General features: G+C 65.4%; 2 protein-coding genes across 3 annotated transcripts; one reads left to right on the top strand and one right to left on the bottom strand.

Moving 5' to 3' along the window:
• Positions 1-733: 733 nt before the first annotated feature.
• LOC132322057 (casein kinase II subunit alpha-like) lies at positions 734-14,607 on the top strand. Of its 2 annotated transcripts, XM_059836159.1 has the most exons (12): positions 734-847; positions 3,161-3,272; positions 5,117-5,218; positions 7,210-7,260; positions 8,295-8,354; positions 9,409-9,492; positions 11,695-11,805; positions 12,407-12,508; positions 13,463-13,563; positions 13,803-13,951; positions 14,260-14,349; positions 14,449-14,607. In XM_059836159.1, exons 1-12 carry the CDS (start codon positions 747-749, stop codon positions 14,562-14,564), a joined length of 1,179 nt encoding a protein of 392 aa, XP_059692142.1. In that variant the 5' UTR covers positions 734-746; the 3' UTR covers positions 14,565-14,607. The 2 variants fall into 2 exon arrangements, with proteins under 2 accessions (XP_059692142.1, XP_059692143.1); XM_059836160.1 differs by lacking the exons at positions 734-847; positions 3,161-3,272; positions 5,117-5,218; positions 7,210-7,260 and having other exon boundaries at positions 8,294-8,354.
• A 1,906-nt stretch (positions 14,608-16,513) lies between these two features.
• On the bottom strand, positions 16,514-20,519 carry DGAT1 (diacylglycerol O-acyltransferase 1; the record flags this gene model as incomplete). Its single annotated transcript, XM_059836242.1, has 16 exons — positions 16,514-16,716; positions 16,893-16,955; positions 17,080-17,167; positions 17,275-17,340; positions 17,497-17,609; positions 17,708-17,752; positions 18,000-18,041; positions 18,167-18,205; positions 18,519-18,622; positions 18,749-18,823; positions 18,913-19,050; positions 19,142-19,247; positions 19,344-19,396; positions 19,531-19,616; positions 19,887-19,927; positions 20,432-20,519. Coding segments are annotated over 16 exons (1,294 nt in total), but the record flags the coding sequence as incomplete, so codon positions are not given.
• Between the last annotated feature and the right edge of the window lie 1,755 nt (positions 20,520-22,274).

Raw genomic sequence — 22,274 nt, 5'->3', positions numbered from 1 at the left:
GAGCGCTGGAGCTGCGCAGTCAGCCGTGAGCTCGACCCCCGTACCTCCGTGGGCTGCTCCTTTGGGAAAGCAGGCGCTGTGTTTTGGGTCTGTGCAGCCTTCCGGCGGGCAGAGCTCCCTTCCCCGTCCCGGACGGGCCTGCTTTCTCCGTGCTTGTCCCCCCCGGCTCCGTGGAGTTTGGCCCCGTCTTGGCAGTGCCATCGTTTTCTGTTGGCCTCTCTGTTGTACCATTTTCCTCCCGTTGGGGAAGCAGGCTCAGGCCACGGCCAGCAGCTTCGGGGAGGAGCTGGTGGTGCTCGCTCCTGACTGCTGCGGGGCCGTTCGGAGCTGGAGAGCAGAGGGAGGTTTCTACCCTTGGCTTCATCGGCCTCCAGCGCGGGCAGAGCGGTTTGGGGGGGAGAGGACCGGGCTGGGAAGGGGCGCGAAGGAGGAGAGCCCAAATATCGGCTCTGCGGACCCCAGCGCCTGCTTCCCAGCAGAGACCTGCCGCCGGGCCAGGGGCTCGGGCTGCGGCGCTGCCGGCGGATCCCCGCGGTGCTGAGCCGCGCCGGAGGGCCCGTCAGAAGCTGCCTCCTGCCCGCCCTCGCTTTCTGCAGCCCCCCGCTCCGCTGGGGTTCTCTCGGCAGCCCCCACACGCGCCCCCTCTTTTCCCTCTTTCTCTCACAAGTGTGCCTTGGTCTCATCCCAATTCATGTGTGTTTGTATTTTTAGGGTGATTGAGGCACTGCGCCTCTGGCCGTGGAAGCATGTCGGGGCCAGTGCCGAGTCGGGCCAGGGTCTATGCAGACGTGAACACTCAGAGACCCCGCGAGTACTGGGACTACGAGTCGCACGTCGTGGAATGGGGGTACGCCTGGGAGATAGGAGGGGGAGCTACGCAGGGCCCGTGCGCGAGCGCTGCCGCCGCTCTCCTCCGCGGCGCGGGGACGAACGCCCTTCCGGAGGCCGGAGGGCAGGTCGCGGAGCCTCCGTTCCGGCCGCGCGGTGTGAGGGGTGGCACCCAGCGGAGCGGGGACCGGCGTTTTGGTTTTCGGCGTTGCCGTCCGGCGCCCGCCCAGGGGACTGCGCTGCCTGGGGCGGGCAGCGGTGGGAAGCGGGGGCCTGATTTCCCGGGGAGCCCTGGGCTCGAGCCTGCGGCTCCGCCGCAGCTTTGCAAGTGGAGCTACTTCTGTTTAAGTGTTTAAAATAGACCCGGGTGCCTGGCTTTAAGCACAGAAGTAAGCGCTTAATTAAAGAAGCGTGATGAGGGTTTGGTTTTTCCTGCTGGGAAGGATGGCTACGACGAAAGACAGCAGCCTCCGCGCCGCTGTCCCCAGAGCGCTGGTGGGAATAACGGGGAACAGCGGTGGGAAGCTTGGGAACCGGTCCTGGAGCGAAGAGGGGTTTGAAAGGACGACGGTGAAAGTCTCGTGACTTATTTTTTTTGGAGTTCCCCTGAGGACTGGAGTCTCTGAGAACTTGAAATGAAGACGACCAGTTGATTGTTTTATACGGCAGCTGGCTCGGCGATGGGCTGGGCAAAGGGCCGGCTTTGACTTCTCAGGTATTAACGTAGCGCTCGTCAGCCAGAAACGCTCCCCTGCTCGAGAGCACCTTCCTTCCCGAGCCTTCCCGGCGCTTCGGGCTGAAGGAGTGCTGCCTGCCAGGGACAGAGGCTGCTCTTTGTTCGCTAGTTGTGGTAAAACCTACCAAATAAGTCTTTTATCTGAGGCACCGAGGAGGCCGTTCCGTGCTGCGGCTGGCAGCTGTCTGTGGGGCTGCTGCCGGGGCCGGATGAGGAGCCCTCCCCGGTGCTCTCCCTCCTCTCCGTCCAGACCCCGGCTAGCCGCAACGCGCGCCGGTCGCCGGTACCGGTGACCTAGAAATGAAAAGCTTTTTATCCACGTCCAAATCCCCTGCGCCAGGCAGAGCCCTGGGGAGCCTTCAGTCTCTCCGGGACGGTAATTCCGTGTCTTCTGCGAGCGTCCTGGGTTGGTTTTTTTTCCCCCAAACTATCCTTGCAGTTAACGTTTCCCCTGACGTTGACCCCGAGCCTTCCCGTCTGGCTCCTAGTGAAGGCGAATTAATCCTCCCCATCTGTAACGCGTGGTTCGCCACGCTCCCTCTATTCGCGTGTGCCGAGCGTAACCTTAGGTTAAGGAGCGAAGCAGCCTGGCGCGGTCGGGTTGTGCCGCAGCTCCGCTGCCCGGCTGAACTCCCCTTCTTTTCCTCGAGGTGCTGACAAGTCATCTCCTGTATTGTCTCTGGTAATTATCAATTTGTGAAGTCAAGCTTTCCAGCCTGTAATTCCCTTTCTTTCCTCAATTTGTTTATCCGTATCAAACCCCCGGGGGCCCCGTGCCTTCCCTCCTTGGCGTAGCAGAAATAATTGCCGATACTTCTGCTCTTGCCTTCGGTCCCCTCAGGTGACTTTGGTTAGACCGTAGTGGATTGAAATACGTGGAGGTTTTACGGGTGAGAGCTGCTCTATTTCCTTCTGATTTCTTGTATGGAATATTTATTTTTACAAATCCTGGGGGGTGCGAGATCCTTGAGACCTCAGCGTAAAGGAGGGGTCCTAGGGGAATTTTTATGCCAGGTATTTTGTCGGTCTCTGCCCACGGCTGGTGGGCTCTGGAGTTTCAGGTGAGCTAGCCCTTGCAGCCCTCCGCCTCCCCTTCGTAACTGAGAAGCGGGAAAGGTGGAAAGGCATTGTCTCCGCACGACCCGTAGCGGAGCTGAGAGGAGAGCTAGGGCTGGGAGGGAGCGTGCCCGCGCTGGCAGTTGGCAGAGACATTTTCGGCGTGCCGGAAGGGTTTGCCCGCAGGGCTGCGGGGCGTGCAGGCGGAGGGGGGCTCTCCCCGAGCTCCCCGTAACGCCTCTGAGGTCTGGTGTCCATCTTTTCCACATGGAAACCGCCGAGCCGGCGCTCTGCTGGCAGCACTGCGCCGCTGCGGTGCTCTCCGGTCGTTCGCCGGTTGGTTTGCACGCTCCTCTGCGGCGGTAGCCGCTTCTCTCCGGCCCTAAGCACCGTGGTAAACCGCTAGCTCCCCGTTTACCGTAGGCTGACCCCCAGATCCTGACCTTCCCTTGGGAGAAGTCTTGTCTCTAAAGCGAGCAGTGCTCTTGTTTCCAGCCGGGCGCAATCTCTTCATCTCTTATTTCTCTGTTTCTCGAACAGCAACCAAGATGACTATCAGCTTGTGCGGAAACTCGGCCGCGGCAAATACAGTGAAGTCTTTGAAGCCATCAACATCACCAACAATGAGAAAGTGGTTGTGAAAATCCTCAAGGTGGGTGTGTTGGCTCACCGGTCTGTTCCTCTGCCCATCTTCTGCGTCTTCCCCTCCTTCACCTTTTCCTGCCCTCTCCGTTTGAAGCACTCCGCTGATATTCGGGTGATCTCATCTTAGCTCAGGAAAACATCGGTCCCCGAGGCAAAAGTTTCAGCTAGCTTGTCTCCTTCCCAAGCAAAGCGGAGTTACGGGGACACGGAGGGGCTTGGCTGCTGGAGCTCTGTCACTGAATTACGCTTTTCCGGGGTAATTCTTTCCAAGCAAACCCGAGGTGGGAGCGGGGAGGCGGGGGATCGCGTACGTGCGGTGGGGGCGGAAGGAAAGCCCTGCGCCCAACCTCGCATGGATGTTCCACCCGTGTCCCCTTTCCCCGCTCTGTCACCCGCTGGTGTCACCCCTGTGAAGTCGCCGCGGGTGGTGATCTCCTCCTGACCGGCGGCTGCGCCTCAGCGGCGCTCCGGGATTTACGGATGCTTTAGGGAATAGGCTTTCTGCGGGCCTGTTTTGGCTCGCGATCTCCCCGGTTCAGCACAAGTACTTGGCTTGTTCTGATCCAAGTTCATAAATTCCCCGTGCTGGATTCATGGAGCGCAGCTCCCTGCCCCAGCGAGGGCACAGGAGCCCGGAGATCTCTCCCGGGATGAGCTGAGCAGCGTCTCGCAACGGAAGGTCGTTGCAGCACGTGACGTCTCAGCCTGTACGTTGGAGCCAATTCCTGCCCTGGGGATGAGCACGGTACCCGCCTGTCCGGGCGCAGAGGGCTTCCCCAGAGCGAACGGAGTCCTGACGGATGGGCGGCCGGCAGTCCTGCTTCTCCAGTCTCATCGCTCGTTAGGCTCATGAGCCGTGCTTAGGCTCGTCAGCTTGTGGCGGCAAGCTAATTCCTGTGGTGTTACCGAGCCGTGTGTAATTATAGTCTGTAGGATGCGTGAGTTATAAAGTATGGGGACGGTCTTAAGAATATTGCCTGTGCAGGAGAAATGGTGAAGGTGGAAGGAGTATAGCAATTAAGGAACACGACAGAAATACACATTAAGAAAAGCTCGGGGCAGGTGACGAGCGAGAACGTGAGAAACGTCCTCGTTAATATATTTGCCCCGTATGCCGCCCAGCCTGTGACGGAGAGGCAGAAAGCCAGCTCGAAAGGCAGAAAGAGCATCGTGTCTTCAGAGGCAGGAGAGGCACTCAGCTCAGCTTCTCTGCGCACATCCAGAGCTGTCTCGACGTTCGCTCTGCAAGCGTGGGGGCTTTTCCCGGGCAGCTCGGGCTGGGCGCTGGTTGGGAGGCAGCACTGAGGAGTTAGGGAGACACGGAGGGGCTCGGCTGCTGGCGCTGTTTCACTGGATTATGCTTTTCTTGGGTAGCTGTTTCCAACGTTTCAGCCAAAGGTTTAACCTGGGACTTGAAGAAACTAAGCTTGCTCTTTAAAACCTTTTCCTGTAGTAAAATAATCTCCCAGCCGACTCCCAAAGGCAGGAAAGTCCTCCCTTCCTTTGGAAGCGGAGAGCCGTTAGACGGACGAGCTCACAGGATGCCATTCTCCGGGGCGGTTTGGCTGATTCAGGCACGGAATCGCGCTCCCTCCGTTCTTCCACAGGGCTGGCGTGGGGCCGGGTGACGCTGGGTAGCCCGTCAGGGGAGAGGCACCGTCCCCGGGAGGCAGAACCTCAGGGTCAGACGCGGGCTGCGCAGACCGAGAGAAGGTGCCTGCTCGTCGCGGTTTCTTTTGCACGACTTGAAGAACCTCATTCTCCTCCGCGGGTTCCCCTTCTGCGTGTACAGCCCGTCGTGCCGGAGAGGTCTGCCTGCGGGTAACCGGCTCTCGTTTTCTGTTTTATCAGCCTGTGAAAAAGAAGAAGATCAAGCGTGAGATTAAGATCCTGGAGAATCTCCGAGGAGGCCCCAACATCATCAGCCTGCTAGACATAGTGAAAGACCCAGTGGTAAGGAAGGGGAAGGGGCAGCTCTGACGCCCGCAGCCGGCGAGGTGCGAGGGAGACCTTCGGAGTCCTTCCCGCCCCGGGAGTTAAGAGTCTCTCTGAGCTCGGAGTGACTCCTTGGCCCACTTGGCATCCGTCTGGCAGCTGAAATCAGCCCGGGGAGACCTCTGCCCCTGTTCCCCGCTCGAGCACTGCTGAGACAGTAGACGAGAGGGTAGAAATGGAAGGAGATACTTCTGGCTGATCCAGCAGCGGCAGGTGGAGGAGGGCTGTGCCTACAACGCCGTCTGCTCTCGGTCCCGAAAAAGTGGCTGGGAGCAAGGGATGCCTTCTCCCCGGTGGGTTGTTTGGCTTTCAAGGGTCTTGCGCAGCGTCAGGCTGCTTTCTGTTTGCCTGTCAAACCGATGGGGCGGAGGGAGGCTTTCCTCCGCCTCGGTGCTCTGCCGTGAGATCGTTCACTCCTCCCAAAAAACACGAGGGGACAGAACGATGTTTCTTTTGTGGCGCTTCCCGGTCTCCCGGCTCTTGCCCGGGGGCGGCTTTTACTTCTGTTATCCCCGCGGAGCCGCGGTATCCCGCTGTTCCCGCTGGTTTCTAATCCGGCCAGGATTCCGGTTCGGGTCAGGGGGGCAGGCAGCGCGCAGCAGGACCCGGAGGGTCTTGGGAAACCCGCTTTTGGCAGCGGAGGTGCGAGTTTTACATGGGCAGACTGATAAAAGCCGTGGTGTTTATGTAGCGCGGCTGAATTTCTCCAAGGCCCGTGCTTTCGTACCGCCTGCCGTTCCGATTAAAAAGCTGCATTAGGATGAATTAGCAGGGCGGTTTTGAGCCGGTTTTAATCCTCTGACGGGCCGTGAGAGGCAGCTGTTTGTGGGGAGATAGCAGCGAGCGGAGGCCCTGGGGACCGGCTCTCGCTCCGCTGCTCCGTTTCCAGACGGGGTCTGCAACGCTGGTGACGTTTGGGGTGACGGATCACGTCGCAGGGAAGGAGAGCGGGCGGGTTCCACGGCCGGCGAGCGGGGCCGTGCTCTCGGGAGCTGGGGCGCAGGCTCTCGCGTCGGGGCGGGCAGCTGTTTCGGGGAGCAGCGGGCCGGAGGGGTTGCTGAGGGTGATGGCCTCTGTGCAGGTGCTGACCTGGTCTGGGTGTATTCGGGAGGGGCTGTGCTGACAGAGAGGGGGGGTTTCTCCCTGCGCACAGATCTTGGGAGTCCTGCCCGGCGGTCCAGCGTCCGGCTGCGAGGAGGAGGAGGAGATCAAAGAGAAAGGGGAAGGGGTGGGGAGAGCCCAACGAAAACAAGCCCTAGAAAAACAAGCCAGAAAACGTGGCGCGAGACCTGCGGCAGCAGCTCGCTCGGCTCCTGGGGGGGCTGCGCGCCTCCTCCACCGACGGTGTCTCCGAAAACGCCGCTCGGCTGCGGCAGTTTGGGCCGTCCCGGCCGGGGTGCGGTGGCCGGGGCTGTGCAGCTCCCGCGCTGCCCCCTTCTCCCTTCTGCCGGGGTTTGTGTGAACCCTTTGCGAGATCGGGTCGCTGCCAGCTGAGGCGAGACGTGGGAGCCCCTTTTGGGCTCTAGTGATGCTGGCAGGCACCACTCTGATAAACCGCACCTCGAGAGCTCCCTTGCTTCCCGCCTCGCCCTGACCCACTTTACTGGGTCCCGTTCAGCACCCAGAGGTGGGTGCATCGATCTGATCGCTGGAACGGGTGCGTACAAAGCGCGGCGGTGCGAAAACATAGCTCCTTCCGCGCTGGATGCTGCTAAACGCTGGGCAGCCCTCCTGAGAGCAGCTCGTGCCGCCGTGTGTGTTGCAGGACAGGCAGGACCCGGGGTGGCGAGGGCAGGAGGGCAGGAGCTCCCGCTGGGTGCCGCAGGGCCCTGGGCTGGGCGCAGGGCAGCTGCCCGCCTGCCTGCGCCCTTCTGCGCTCTCCCGCCTTGAGGAAGACTAAACTTCTCTCTTTTCTTTCTGTCTCCCGCACTGCCCTCGCTGTCCTGCAGTCTCGGACGCCTGCCCTGGTCTTTGAGCATGTCAACAACACAGACTTCAAGGTGAGCGACCGCCGCCTGTTGCAGACACCTCCGGAATCCGATGATGGTGTGGAGTATCTGGGAGAGCTCTTCCAGGCTCTGCTGCAGAGCAGGCGTCACGGCCTGGCTACCAGAGGGATTCCCGACCCGCTCTGACGCCGTCTCGTGCTGGGGAGGGAACGGCCCTCTGTTTCAGAGGCACACGGTGTCACAGAAATGCCTGGCGTCGCTGTCTCGGAGGGGCCAGGGGATTTGGGGCTGCGGCCAGCTGCTCTTTTCTACCTTTTACGCTGAAGGGCAGAGCCACGGGGACAGCGCTGCTGTTGGGGATTGTCCCCAAGTCTCTCCTCTCGGCCACGCTGCTCCAGCGGTTGGTTGGCCATCGCGGGCTTGTATTCGCAATCCGGTGTTGGCCAATTTGCCGGCTGAAAGCTTGGATTAGTTGAGCCTCGTGTCCCTGGAGCCTGGGCTGGGTGGAAGGAGGTGAGGAGGGTTATCGACACGGGCTGTAGGAGTTAGTAAACCAGCAGCTGCTTTGCCTGTGGCAGCTCAGTTCTGTTTTCAGTGAGTAATTAACACGCTGTAAGCCCTGATGTGACCCTTTTCCCACCCGGTTCTTGTCCCGGAGGCTTTGGGCTGTCTCGGGGAATTGCTCCCTGCTCGAGTTTCGCAAGGGCGCTGAGGCGTGCTCTCTCATCCTCATCCCCTGTCCTCAGGATGGGAGACTGAATCCCTCCAGGTGCCGGGTCTCAGAGCTCCCCGGTCCCCTCCTGGGTGGAAGCAGGGAGAGCACACGCGCGCTCCGAAGGTCGGTTAGCCAGACCGTGAGTCTGGCCGTTCCGTGTAGTCTGCTGGCCGTTCCTGGGTGGGGAAATTCGGGGTACAAAGCTGCCCGGGCACTGCCTGACCAGTTCAACTTCTGGGTTCAAGTCGTGGCTCCGCAAGCGTCCGCCCGGATGGCGGGTGCCTTCACGAGGGGCCCGGGTGCTGCACCTGGGAGCGTTTCATAAACACACTGTGTTTTGTTAACCTGCTTCTTGTCTTCCTTCTTCCAGCAATTGTACCAGACGCTCTCCGATTTTGACATACGGTTCTACATGTACGAAATCCTAAAGGTAAGCTCCCGGGGACGGCTGGGAAATCCAGTCCCTGAGAAAATCCTCACTCCAGCAGAGACCTGCTGCTAAATCTCCCCTGGGGTGTCGGCGTGTAGAAGTGGGAGGTAAAGAGTGGAGTCCGTTTGGCAACTAAACCCTGCTGGAACGTTGCCCGGCCGTCCACGTGGGACGGCTTCTTGGGCCACCGCGCGAGGGGCGGCTCAGAGGCAGGTGGCTGTGGAGCGTGCTAGTGAGCGGCTCGGAGTGCAAGGTCGCCGCGTCCTTGAGAAGCAGAAGCCATCTTATTTACCTTCCCCCGTATCCCCTTGCAAGAATTCTGCTTCCGCTGGGACCTGCTGCTGGAAGTGGCTTTGCTTGCAAGCTGCCGTTGGGGCCGGGGCCGTGCCGGAGCCCGCTCGGGTGGTCAGCCGGGGAGCCGAGGGCGCTGAAACTCTCTCCCAAAGCATTCCTTGCCTGTCCCAGCCGTCCCCGCCGTCAGAGAGTGGCCGGGATCGACTGCAGTGTCCCGTCTGCCGGGCTTCAGTCGGAGCAGGCGCTGCAGGGAGAGGGCAGCCTTTGTAGGAGGTCTCCTTCGGTGCGATGCCTCCTCCGGTGGGGCTGGCACGGGGCTGGAGAGGGAGGTGGGGTTTGCCCCCTCGCTGCCCCTCGGTCACGCTCCAGCTCTTGGGTTTGGGCTGGGCTTCGAGGGGTCGTGCCAGGGCCGGCGCAGGGGTCTGCGGCGCGGCAGACTGGTCAGACCCACGCTGCGGCGTGTTAGGGGTCCCCTCCCAGGAGAGGGGTCCACGCTAGAGGCGACTGCCCAGGACCTGCAACAGGGCCGAGGTCTGGAGATCCCCGGGGAACGCGTCCGTGCTTTTAGGACGGGCGTCACTGACGCAGGGGCTGACCTCAGTGCTGCCCGAGGCAGCCGGCTGGCTCCGTCCCAGCACAGCCTCTGGGTCTGTCCTTCACCGCCGGCCCTGCCGCCCCTGGCTGCGGGCTCTCTGCCCGATCCGGCTGCCTTGTCACGCGGAGGGAGGCTTTCTGACGGCAGTGTCCGTTCTGTCTGCAGGCGCTGGACTACTGTCACAGTATGGGGGTGATGCATCGAGACGTCAAGCCACACAACGTCATGATTGACCACGAGCACAGAAAGGTACGGTGAGGCCCCGCTGGCCCCGGATCCACCTCCCTGGGGGAAGGGGAATGCTGTGGGGCAGCGCTGGGCTGGTTCTCTCTGCCTGGGTCTTGCCTCTCGGAGGGGAGAGGGTCAGCCGTGCTCTGCTAGCTCCCGCTCTCGCTGTCACAGGGCTGAGCGGAAGCTGTGAGTGCTTAGAATCATAGAATCATTGAATCACTGAGGTTGGAAAAGACCCTTAAGATCACCGAGTCCAACCGTAAACCCAGCACTGCCGCGTCTGCCACTAAACCGCGTCCGCCACTAAACCACGTCCCCACGTGCCACCTCTACACGTCTGTTAAATCCCTCCCGGGACGGTGACTCCACCACCTCCCTGGGCAGCCCGTTCCAGCGCTTGACAACCCTTTTGGTGAAGAAATTTTTCCTAATATCCAGCCTGAACCTCCCCTGGCGCAACTTGAGGCCGTTTCCTCTCGTCCTGTCGGTAGTCACTTGGGAGAAGAGACCGACCCCCACCTCGCTACTCCTTTCAGGGAGTTGCAGAGAGCGATGAGGTCTCCCCTCAGCCTCCTCTTCTCCAGACTGAACAACCCCAGCTCCCTCAGCCGCTCCTCGAAAGTTCTCTAGACCCTTCTCCTTGTGCTCCAGACCCCTCACCAGCTCCGTCGCCCTTTTCTGGACACGCTCCAGCACCTCAATGTCCTTGTAGCGAGACCGCTCAGCTCCCGGCTAAGAGCCTTCGTGCCAGCACGAGAACCAGCAGTTTGCTTTTACCCGCTTCCTCCTGCTCCTGTTCCTGCAGGCCAGCACGGACTTATCCCACGTTTAGCTGCTGCGTTTTTGACAGCAGAACTTCCCTGGCACGCCTAACACCGCGTGGTCCTGCCCGTCTCCGGCAGCACCAGCGCTCCCGAGCCCGTATTCAGGCTGGCGAGCGTTGCCTTTAAGTCCCGGTGGGCCCTCGTTAGATCTGGGCCCCAGCAGACACCAGCGCGGGGAGGGGGCTGGATTTGCAGCTGTTTGTTTGGAAATACAGGTGACCATAAAACCCGCACCTGCGTCCAGTAAATTCCCTTTATTTGCCACCTGTTTGTGGCTTGTAAATGTAACTTTAGATTTCTTCCAGCACCTCTGTGTAGCAGCCGGCCAGCTGGGACCTCAAATAAAAAGGACTTCAAAAGGCGCCTGCTCGGACAGCGGGAGCCTGGGCGTCTCCCCGTGGCGCGGGCAAAGCCTCTCGCAGCCGGTGAACGCCCCCGTTATCAGAGCGGAGAGGGGCCGGACCCCCCGCCCCGTGCTCTTTGGGCACCGTGCCCTTTGAAACCTTCCCCGTCGTCACAGCCCGGTAGCGCCCTGCGTCGGACCGGCTGCATTTTGTTGTAACCGCCGTGCTCGCAGACGTCTGGGCCGAGCCAGTCTTCCCTTCTCCCCAGATTAATACTAAAACCACTGGAGAAGCTCTTTGTGGGCGGTGGATGTCCTATATCTCGATTTTAATAAGACTTCTGGCATAAGCCAACCAGGGAAACGTGGCTTAGATGCGTTTTCGGTACGGTAGATGTAAAGCTGCTGGAAAGGCCTAATTAGAGAGTAATTATCAATGGTTTGCTGTCGGAGTGGCAGGCAGCGCTGCGCAGGTTCCGCGGGGATTGTCCTCGGCCTGGTGTTAGTAATAACGACCTGGCTGACGGACCAGAGACCGTGGGTCGTCTGCAGGTTTAACGAGCGAGGCCGGGGAGGGCTGCAAGTCCCCTGGAGTTCGGGGCGATCCTGACGAATTTGAGAAGAGATCTGAACAAGGGGGTGAAATTCCTGAGGGCCAAATGCAAAACCCGAGTCTCCGAAGCGGGAGCAGTCGTCGGGGCCGGCGCAGGACGGGCACCGCAGGCCCCCGCGCCGGCTGAGGGGGCTTGGGGGAGCACCGGCGGTGCCGTGAGGAGGGAGGATGCCGCGCTGGACCGCGTGAGCCGTGGTGTCGCCCCCGAGATGCTCCTGGCACCTCTCCCCCTTGGCTCTGGTGCGGCCGCCGCTGTGGCACGGGGCTTCTGCGGCGGAGAGCCGCGTGTCGAAGAGGAGCAGCCGTGGGAAGCTGCGAGAAGAGGCGGGTTAATGGTTGCAAACGCGGGAGGGGCTGCTGGAGAGGCGAGGCGTTGCGGGCCCGGGGTCTGCGGCGTTGCCGGTCCCCGTGCCGATGTGCTCTCTCCCCTTCTCCTCCAGCTGCGCTTGATCGACTGGGGGCTGGCGGAGTTCTACCACCCCGGCCAGGAGTACAACGTGCGGGTGGCCTCGCGGTACTTCAAGGGACCGGAGCTCTTGGTAGATTACCAGGTACGTCCCGGCAGGGCCCGGCCCCTCATGCCGACAGCGGAGCCTGGGTGCGGAGGCGCAGGCTGGCGTCCTGCGGCTGCGGCGTCCTGCTGCCGTGCAGCCCGGGGCTCTCCCGTGCCCAGGCACGTGCCCGGTGGGTTACAACCTGCGGCTGCACGTGAGCAGGACAAGGGACGGCCCAGGTACAACTCCGGCTGGCTGGAAAGGCTCTTGAGCGATGGGTGTAACCTGCCCGGGCTGAACCTGCGCCAGGGGGTGAAATAGTTGGGGAAAGTGGGAATGAAAGAGAGTATCTCCCATCCTCCAAACAGCCCTCGAGGTGGCTGCTCTTGGCTGGTCGGCGTCTAGCTTTTCTGCCCGTGGCCGACGAGACCACGTGCGGTTCAGGGTCTGAAGCCGAAAGCCTGTCTTGGAGACGGTGCTGGGCAAAGCAGAGCCCGGAGCTGCCGGCTGTGGCAGCAGAAACCCTCCCTCTGCTCTCTGCCGTCCTCTGGGAGGGGGCTCAGCGTGTATTCCCCCTCCTGGGCCGTCCCAGTGGCCTGGTGGCTCCCGGAGCTTCGCTGACCTCCCCTCTCCCTCTCTCTCTCCTCGGCTTTTCCAGATGTACGACTACAGCTTAGACATGTGGAGTTTAGGCTGCATGCTGGCCAGCATGATCTTCCGGAAAGAGCCCTTCTTCCACGGTCACGACAACTACGACCAAGTGAGCTCCGGGGCAGCACGCTGCCCGCTCCCCCCATCACCCCCTCCTCCCGCAGACCCTCCCGGGGAACGGCGCTGGGAAGCAAACGGGCGGCACACGAGCGCCGGCATCGGAGGCTGCCGTGCTGGTTCAGTGCCGCCTCCACGTGCTGCCCCGGCTTCTCCGTCCCCTCCCCACGCCGGGGTCTGGGTGCTCCCTGCTTCTCCGATCCCTCTGCCTTCTGTCGGAGGGAGGAGTGGGTGAGCTGGCAGCTAAATCTGGGGGTGGCTGGGCTCTGGTGGTACGGGGAGGTGCTGAGAGGGGCCGTCTGCCTGACCCACGCGCTGCCGGAGGGGCCGTAGCCGAGGTGGGAGCTCAGGAGCTGCAGCGCGCTCCGTTTTGGTTACGATGCTGCTGCTGCCACGCCGGGGTTCGTGGGACGCGGCTTCGGAGCTGGCTGGCGAGAGCGGAGACGCGTTTCCCGCTCGTATCGCTCCCGTAAGCTCAGCCAGCGAACGCAGGCGTGCCCGGCGGGCCCCTAACCCCACCGCGGCCCGGAGACGGGCCTGCAGGAACCTGCCTTTGTGGGATCCGGGCTCCTCGCTGCATCCGCCCTCGGGGCGAGGAGGGGAAATCGGGCGTCTGGATCCACTCCAGCTCTGGAATGCCGGCCCTGGAGCGCCTCTGGCATCTGTTCACCCTTCCCTGCCACGAGCAGGAGCACACCGAACGCCTCTGCGCTGCTTCCAGCGGCCCCAGGGAAGGGCTGCGAGGCCTTGCCTTCGCTTTCCGCCCTGCAGAGTGCCAAGAGCGCGTCCTTCCCCAGCCACGGAGCTCCGCTGAGCTGTGTCCTCGCTGGGGGAGCGAGGGACACCTCGGGGGGGGCCCTGGGACCTGCAGGGTGGGGCTGGGCTGGGGGGAGCCCCCGTCTCTGCCGTCACCCTCAGTGTTGCCGCTTCTCCACCCTTCTGCCAGCTCGTGCGCATCGCCAAAGTGCTGGGGACAGAGGACCTGTACGACTACATCGACAAGTACAACATCGAGCTCGATCCCCGCTTCAACGACATCCTCGGCAGGTGGGTGCGCGGCCGGCGGGGGTCAGGCGGGTGGCGGTGCCCTCCCTCCCCAAATCCTCCCTCCCCACAGCCTGGCCTCGCTCCTCCCGGAGCTGGCGACTGGCCCGGCGCTGGCTGTGCTGGCCGCGGTGTCCCACCTCTGGGCGCAGAGCCGGAGAGGGCAGCGTGGGAGGTGAGCGCGAGGTGCCGGCGGCAGGGCGCGAGGCTGATGCAGCTCTCCCTCCTCCTCCTCCTCTCAGACACTCGCGGAAGCGGTGGGAGCGCTTCGTGCACAGCGAGAACCAGCACCTCGTGAGCACCGAGGCGCTCGATTTCTTGGACAAGCTGCTGCGCTACGACCACCAGACACGACTCACTGCCCGGGACGCCATGGAGCACCCCTACTTCTGTACGTCTGCCCGCACCGCTGCCTGCCCCAGCTCCTGGGCGCTGCCGCCGTCCCCTCCCTGACGTACCCTCTGCCCAGAACCCCTCTCCTCACTGCCACCGTTCACCGCCCCGACGGTTCTGCTCCTTCCGCAGTGCCCGTGGCGCAGCTCCCTCCTTGCTGGCTGCCTCCCTCTGCCCATCCAGCCCCCCGCGGGGCTGCCGCCCCATCTCGGGGGTACCGGGGAGGGGGGCGGCGAGGCCCCAGCGCTCCCCTCGGCGTGCGGGGACCCCTCACTGACACCTCTTGCCTTCCCCTCTGCCCCACAGATCCCATAGCGAAAGACCCGGCAAGGATCGGCACCGCAGCTGGACTCTCGGCCAGTAACACGCCCGTCAGCTCCTCCAGTATGTTGGCAGGTGAGTGCTCGAGCCCGTGGGGCTCCGCGACCCCCCCCAGCGCCGAGCGCCGACAGCTCTGAGCGCTCCTGACAACCCCCCTCGCTCTCTCCGGCGCAGGTATTACCTCGATGTCCGCCTCCCAGCCCATCGGCAGCCTGGCTGCCTCGCCCGTCATCTCCTCTCCCAACGCTTTGGGCTCGCCGGTTCCCGCTGCCGCCGGCGTCCAGCCCTGAACTCACCTCTCGACCGCCGGCTTCCCGCAGCGCCGAGGCCGGTGCCGCGCCTGCCTTCCGCCCTCCTGCCTGCCCCTCAAGAGCCACGGGCGCCAGCCGGCCGCCGGCAGCCCCTGCCCAGAGGCAGAAATGGGGTGTGGGGGGGGCTGCTCTGGAGTTTTATTTTTATTTCTGTTGAGTATGGAGAAAAAAGAGCAAAAATGTAGGGTCCTTTTTTTTTTTTTCTTTTTTTTTTTTTCTGTGCAGTAACAATATCACACTCTCTGGCGATGGACCAAGGCTGATCTCTGTTGTGTCTGTGTCGGGGTACGGCGTTAGCTGCATTCTTCTCATGAGGATCATGGTTAGTGATGCAACTACAGTGTAGAAATCTAAAATGAATAATAAAATTTATTTTCTATGTCCCTAACAGGACAGCAGGAGCAGCAGCTTCTTCCCGGGCGGGGCGGGCAGGGGTGGAGGGCGCGGGTGTGAGCGCCGGCAACGGACACGAGCCGGCAACGTGCGCTCGCAGCCCACAACGCCAAGCGTCTCCTGGGCCGCATCCAGAGCAGCGTGGCCAGCAGGTCGAGGGAGGGGGTTCTGCCCCTCTGCTCCGCTCTGGCGAGACCCCCCGGAGCACTGCGTCCAGCTCTGGGGTCCCCAGCGCAAGGCAGACACGGAGCGGGGCCGGAGGAGGGACACGAGAATGGTGGGAGGGCTGGAACAGCTCTGCTGCGGAGAAGGGCTGAGGGAGTTGGGGTTGTTCAGCCTGGAGAAGAGACGGCTCCGGGGAGACCTTACTGCGGCCTTTCGGTACTGAAAGGGGGCTTGGAAGAAAGACGGGGACAGACTTTTCACCAGGGCCTGCAGTGACAGGACAAGGGGCGATGGGTTTAAACTGAAAGGGGGGAGATTGAGGCTACATATAAGGGAGAGATGTTTTACGCTGAGGGTGGTGAGGCACTGGCCCAGGTTGCCCAGAGAGGTGGTGGGTGCCCCATCCCTGGGAACACCCCAGGTCAGGTTGGACGGGGCTCTGAGCAGCCTGGTCCGGTTGGAGATGTCCCTGCTCCTGGCAGGGGGTGGGACTGGATGGCCTTTAAAGGTCCCTTCCACCCCAAACCCATCTCTGTCTCTACGACAGGTGAGGACAGGAGCTCCCCGTGGGGTGAATTTCAGGCCCCACGGTGCTCGAGCCCATTTGTGCACGGAGAAGGTCCAGTCCATCCCAGCTGCTCCCCCCCCTTCCCAGACACGGAACAGGGCTGGGGCCAGGCTTGGAAAAAAAAAAGACACTTTAATCACTCGGTATTTGACAGAAACAATCTGGAAGGGTTAAAAAGTGGCTGAGTGAGACCAGAGCGAGGCTGGGGGGTCCCGGCCGCCCCCCTCCAAGGAGAGGGCAGGGCCGCGGGCACTGCAGGCAGCTGCCTGCACAGGCAGCCGCCCAGGGACGGAGCAGGCAGGGCCCAGGGCTCGCGGCCAGCACAGCCACGGCGGCCCTGAGCTCGGGGCAGGGATTGTGCCGGGGCCACCCAGAGCCTCCGCCGGCGGCCGCAGGGCTGCGGTGAGACCCCCCCCCTTGTCCCCGGGGGAGCGCGAGAGGGACGGATGGGACAGTCACAGTCCAGGGACGGTCCTTTAAAGTGCCTTAACGCAGAGGGCCGCTTAAAGCTGGGGGCTGAGGGGCAGCCAGGGCCGGAGGCCGGTTCCCGACAGCGCCGGGGCAGCCGGAGGCCGGGGAAGGCTCCGCTCCTGCCTCCCTCCTGCCCTGGCCAGGGAGTCCCCAGGGCAGAGCCGGGGCCGTCCCCCCCCCCAGCCCACCCCGGGGTGGGGGCTATTGCATTGATCCGACATTCAATTCACAAGGAGAGAAACGCCTGCCGGCTAATTCCCGACACACACCAGAAGGCGAAGGCAGCTGCCGGTGGCGGCACCTCGGCGCTGGCACCGGCACAGGCCCAGGTTCCGTGCGCCCGCTGGGCCGGGGGGGGGTCACCAGGAGGGACGGGGCCCCCCCGCCTCACTGGTTGCCTTCATAGTTGAGGACGTAGTAGTCGTGCACGTACATCAGGACGGCGATGGGCTGCCCAATGATCAGGGATATCCAGACGGCCGCGTTCCCGTAGTTACCCCTGAGGAACTTGGAGACGAACCAGGCCAGCGGGACCTGGAAGGGATGGGGCAGCGTCAGCCCCACGGCTGCCGGCAAAGGCCCCGGACCTCAGGGGCTGCGGGACCCTCCTGCAGCTCCAGCCCCCCTCATCCCGAGGCCGCTGCCCACCCCTCTCCCGGGGGACCCACAGGTGCTGCCGCCGGCGCGGGGAGCCGCGCAGCTCCGCGTACCTGAGCCGCCATCCCCATGAACGCCCAGAGCCGGAACATCTTCAGGGGGACGCTCACCAAGTACTGCGGGAAGACGGCGTCAGCTCCAGCCCCGGGGTGGGAGCTCCCGGAGCTCCAGGCAGGGAGCTGGGGGGGGGCAGGGGGGTGCCAGGCGGTCCCCCCCCCGGAGCCGGGAGGGAGCACTGACCTCGTGGAAGAAGGCAGACCCCAGGAAAACGGCTGTCTGGGCCGTCCACTTGTTGACCCCCCGCCTCAGCATGGGCTTGTAGAAGTGCCTGAGAAGCAGCCCCCCAAGTTAGCCCAGAGCCCCGGGAGCATCGCAGCCCCCGCCCAGAGCAGGGGGGGGACAAGGGGACAACCCCCTCCTGCCACCCCCACGCACCTGAGACACCACTTGTGCACAGGGATGTTCCAGTTCTGCCAGAAATAGGTCACCGACTCCGAGTTCCTGAGGAGAGAAGGCAGCGAGACGCAGCCTGAGGGAGCTGCCGCGTCCCCACAGCGCAGGGACACCCCCCCCCAAAACACCCCAACGCCTGAGCACGGCTCAACGTCCCCCCACGGGGACAGGAGGGGACATGGGGACACCGCCGCCGCCGCTCACCACCAGTCCCTGTAAAACTCCCGGTCCCCAAACTGCATCACTTCGGCCACCGCGTTCAGGCAGGAGTGGAAGAACCAGTAGAAGAAGATGAGCCAGATGAAGTGGTTGGGGACCTGGGGGGGAGGCGGAGGCCGTGGGGGGGGGGGCACTGGCTGCCCCCCACCCCCGGGGGGGGCATCAGGGGGACCTGGGGGGCAGCGGGAATACTCACGGCCAGTTTCAGGAGCCGCTCGATGATCCGGGAATAATCCATGTCCTGGAAGGCATCGGCTGCCATCACCCCTGTCCCACCAGCCCCCGTGCCAGCCCGGGAAGAGGGCAGGAGGCAGGGAGCAGAGCCGGCGGGGGACGCCGGAGCTCGGCCGGATCCCGGAGCTGGCTCGGGGCTCAGGCAGCCTCTGCCCCACTGAGGCCATGCGGGGAGTGGGGCCGGAGCCTCCGCCTGCCCCATCGCCAGTCCCTGGGGCACCCCCAGCTGCCGGGGCCCCCCCCCCATCACTCACCCGGAACGGCTTCATGGAGTTCTGGATCGTGGGCACCATCCACTGGAACAGAAAAGGCGGTTGGAACCGGCACCAGCCCCTTCCCGGGGAGGGGGGAGCGCCCTGCGTGCCCCTCCTGCCCCGTGGCGGCGGAGTGAAGCCCCCCCCGCGCCCCCCCCGCCCCGTACCTGCTGGATCAGCCCCACCAGCAGCTGGGTGAAGAAGAGCTGGAAGACAGAGGCAGCGACGGAGCCGTCAGTGGGGGCCCCCGGCCCCCCATCTCAGGGAACCCCCCCCAAATCATCCCTCCCACCTCCGGGGACCCTCATCCCCCACCCCAAACATCCCTCCCACCTCAGGGACACCCCCCCCACTTCAGGGACCCCCCCCAATCCTGCTGCCTTCGCTGTGAAGGCAGAGGGCAGGACTGCGGCCACGAGGCCCCCACCACCCTTGAGCCCAAACCGCCCCCCCCGGCAGGACCCCAACCCCAGCAGGACCCCCCAGACCCCCCCCCAGGACCCCCCCCCAATCTCTCACCATCTCGAAGAGGCGCCGGAGCAGGAAGCGTTTGCGGACGCGGGGGGAGCGGGGGAAGTTCAGCTCATAGCACAGGGTGGGCGCGAAGAGAAAGTAATAGAGATCTGCGGGGGGGGGGGGGGGGGGGCATGTGGGGGTGGGCGCCTGCAGACGCGGGGACCCCCACCGGGGTCTGGGGACCCCCCCTGAGTGGGTCGGGGACCCCCCACGTTCTGCGGGGGGGCACTTACTTCTGTAGGTGAGGTTGGCCGGGTAGGTGACCTCGCTCTTGCCCACGTCCCCGTTGGCTTTCTTGGCACCGGCCGCTGGGAGAGGGGAAGGAGCCGTGAGCCCCCCCACGCCGGGATGAGCCCCCCCCCCCCCGTGTCCTGTGTGTCCCCCCCCGGTGCCGTACCTGCGGCCGAGCCGTCCCCGGGGGCCGGGGGGGCCGTTTTCCCCTCCCTCCTCTCCCGACACCACTTATTGACGTCCCTGAAGGAGAAGAGCTTGAGGAAGATGATGGTGTAGATGATCAGGGTGAAGATGGCCCCCACTGCGGGGAGAGGGGAGGCGGTGAGAGAGGGAGGGGCAGGGCCCGATCCTGCCCCCCCCACCCCATTCCCATCTGTGTGTCCCCCCCTCACCTGGGGTGATGGAGGTGACGGCGAGCACCACGCCGGCGGGGAAGCAGAGCACGGCCAGGAGGTTGAGGGCGTGCAGGGCGGTCCCCGCCCCCTCCGAAAGGGAGCCCTGCGGGAGGGAGGGAGGGGGGGGTGAGGCGTGGGGGGGGCCACACGCACCCCCAGGCGCGGGGAGGGCGCACCCGGCCCCCCCCCGGGAGCTCACCGCTGCCAGCCGTCTCTCCAGGGCCAGGGCCGCCACCGTGAAGACGTTGGCCACTGCGAAGAGGAGGAGGAAGAGGAGGAGGAAGGCGTTAGAGGTGGCAGGACTGTGCCCCCACCGCCCCGACTCGGGGTGACGCCATCGCCAGCCCCCCCCCGAGCCCCCCCCCCAAGCCGGGGGGGGCACTCACCGATGACCAGGCAGAGGGAGGGCCAACTGTAGGGGTCTTTGAGGAAGAGGGAGACCACCTGGATGGGATCCACCAGGATACCGTACCTGCGCCGATGAGGGGGGGGGTCCTGAGCAACCGCCGCCGGCCCCCCCCCGGACACCGGGACCCCACTACGGGGCGGTGGTCCCAGACACACCCCCATTTCCCCGTGGGGAGGGTCCCTGCTCCCCCCAAGCTCCCAACGGACCCGGGGATCGACGACCCCCCCCTCCCCGCCCCCCCCAGCCCTGTGCCGGGGCTGCTCCGGAGGCCGTGGGGGGGGGACGAGGTGGGGGACGGGGTCTGTGTCCCCCCCCCGGGACCCCCCCACTCACTTGATGAGGTTTTCCAGGAAAAGCCGAGCGTTGCTCAAGACCTGGAAGAGGAAGGAGGAGCTGGGTGAGTCGGAGGGGGGGGCACAGCCCCCCCCCTCCCCGGGGACCCCCCCCCGGGGGTTGGTGACAGCTCAGGGACGCTCTTGCGTCACCGGTGCCACGAGTCTGTGCAAGGGTTGCGGCACACGGGGCGCGGTGAGTCACGCGCCAACGCCGGCCCACGTACGGCTGCCCCGGTCATCGGCCAACGCAACCGCGGGGCTGCGCCGGGGACTTCACGCCTCTACCGGGAAGCACCGAAGCCGGTGACGGCACCGGCACCGCGGACGCCTCGGTGGGCGTCGCGGTGATCGGCGGCACGAGCTGATGGGCACGCGGGCCGCGGCCGAGTCCCTTTCTGCTCACTTTCACCCGCTAATTGCGTTAAAGCCACACCGGGGGATCCGCCGTCGCCTCACCGCGCCGGATCTGGTGGCAGAGCCGCGACAGCTGCCGGAGGGGGGGTCCGTCCCGGCACGGGGGGCCCCCCACAGCCCCCCACTCACCAGCATGACCACACACCAGTTGAGGATGCCCCGGTAGTTGCTGTAGCCGCTGGCCGAGCTCAGCAGAGACTCCTGCACCTTGTGACACCTGGGGACAAATTTGGGGGGGGGACAGACGCGGCAGCGGGTCAGCGGCGTGGGGGGGACACCCCCCCCCCAGCCAGAGCCACCCCAGGGTCACCGGCAGCGGGTGGGGACACGTTTTTGGGGACACGGGGGAAGGACGTGGCTCTTGGGGGGGTGGGGGGGGGCAGAGGGCCCCCCCAGGGTGTGGGGACACCTCTTTGGCCCCCCAGGAGGGGACGGGGGTGTCCCAGCGGGGTGAGGCGGCGCCGGGGCGCGGCACAGCCCAGGGGTGCGGGCAGGGCGGGTGCCGGGTCCAGAGTCCCGGGGTGCTGTGCCCCCCCCACACCCCAGATAAGATATGGGGGGGACGGGGGGGGGGTCAGGGACTGATCCTGCCCCCGCCGCACCCCAATGGGGGGGGGGGGGGGTCGGTGCGGCCGCCCCGGGGGGTGCGGGTTCTATTTGGGGTGACCGCAGAGTCACCCACGAGCCCCACACCCCGGGGGGGGGGTGGGACCCCTCCTGCCCCCCCCCCCCCCCCAGTGTTGGGGGGGCTCCTGGGGGTTTAAGTCACCTGCGTTGGGGTCCCCGGGGGATGGGACCCCCCCCGGGTGGGGGACGGGTCCCCAACTGGGGGAAGGGGATGGGGGGACCCCCCCAAGAGTGGGGGAGTGGGGGACCCCCCCAGTGGCAGCCACTGCTGCTCGGGGGGGGGGGGGTGTTCCCAGCCCAGCACCCAGCTTGGGGGGCCCCCCCCGCCCCAAAACCCGGGGGGACCCCTCCTCCGCCCCCACCCCCCACCCGCCGAGGGGGGGCTGGAGGGGCCGATGGGTGCTCGGGGACCCTCAGGGTGCGGGACCCCCCCCGGGGGTGTCCGCAGAGGGTGACCCCCCCCACCGAGGCTGCGACTGGGGGCAGGATCGGGCCCGCGGGGGGGGGGGGACGGTCCCGGGGGAGCCCCGGGGAAAGGGGGGGGGTCAGGAGCCCCCCCCGCTGCGGGGACAGGGACACCGGGGGGGGGGACACGGGGGGGGGGGGGAGCCCCGCGGTGTCGCAAGAGGAACCGGGAGCGGCGGGGCCGGGGATGGGGCGGGGGGGTGGACACGACAGACATCGCCCCCGGGACCGGGACACGGCGCGGGGGGGGGGACACGACACAGGGGGGTCCCGGGGACACCCCGCCGCGGCCCTGCCCGGGGAGGGGGCACCGGGGACCGGCGGGGGGGGGACGACCGGGGGCCACCGGGACTAAAGGGCAGCGGGGCGGGGGGGGGGGGTGTCAGGCCGGGGTCACCCCGGGGGGGTCCCCGTGCAGGAGCGGTCCCGTCGGCGGGGCCCGGGGGGGGGGTCGGGCCCACGGTGGCGGCGGCGGGGCCCGGAGCGGGCCCGTTACCTGAAATCTTCACCGGGATCGCCGCCGCTGTCGCCCTGCGCGGGGCCGGGGGTCTGCCGCGCCGCCCCGCGCCGCCGCCGGGGCCCCCCCGGTGCCGGTGCCGGTGCCGGTGCCGCCGCGCCGCGGTCGCCCATGCTGGGCCCGGCCCTGGCAGCGCCGCCGGCCCGCGCCGCCTCCCGGCCACCGTACCGCGCCCCCCGCCCGCCACGGCCTTTGTAACCTTGGCAACGGCCCCGCCCACCCGCCGCCGCGCCCCGCCCGACCAATGGGAGGGGCGGGGAGCGGCGGGACTCCAACTCCCAGCGGCCCCCTCGGCGACACCGCCCCCCTTCCTCCTCCGCCTCCTTTGCCGTGATGGGCGGCGGAGAGAACCAATGGTGAGGA

Source organism: Gavia stellata, chromosome 3 (genome assembly GCF_030936135.1).
Source record: "Gavia stellata isolate bGavSte3 chromosome 3, bGavSte3.hap2, whole genome shotgun sequence".
In the NCBI taxonomy this organism is placed as follows: Eukaryota; Metazoa; Chordata; class Aves; order Gaviiformes; family Gaviidae; genus Gavia; species Gavia stellata.
The sequence above is the reverse complement of the archived record's forward strand: the minus strand, read 5'-3'. Positions and strand labels throughout refer to the sequence as shown.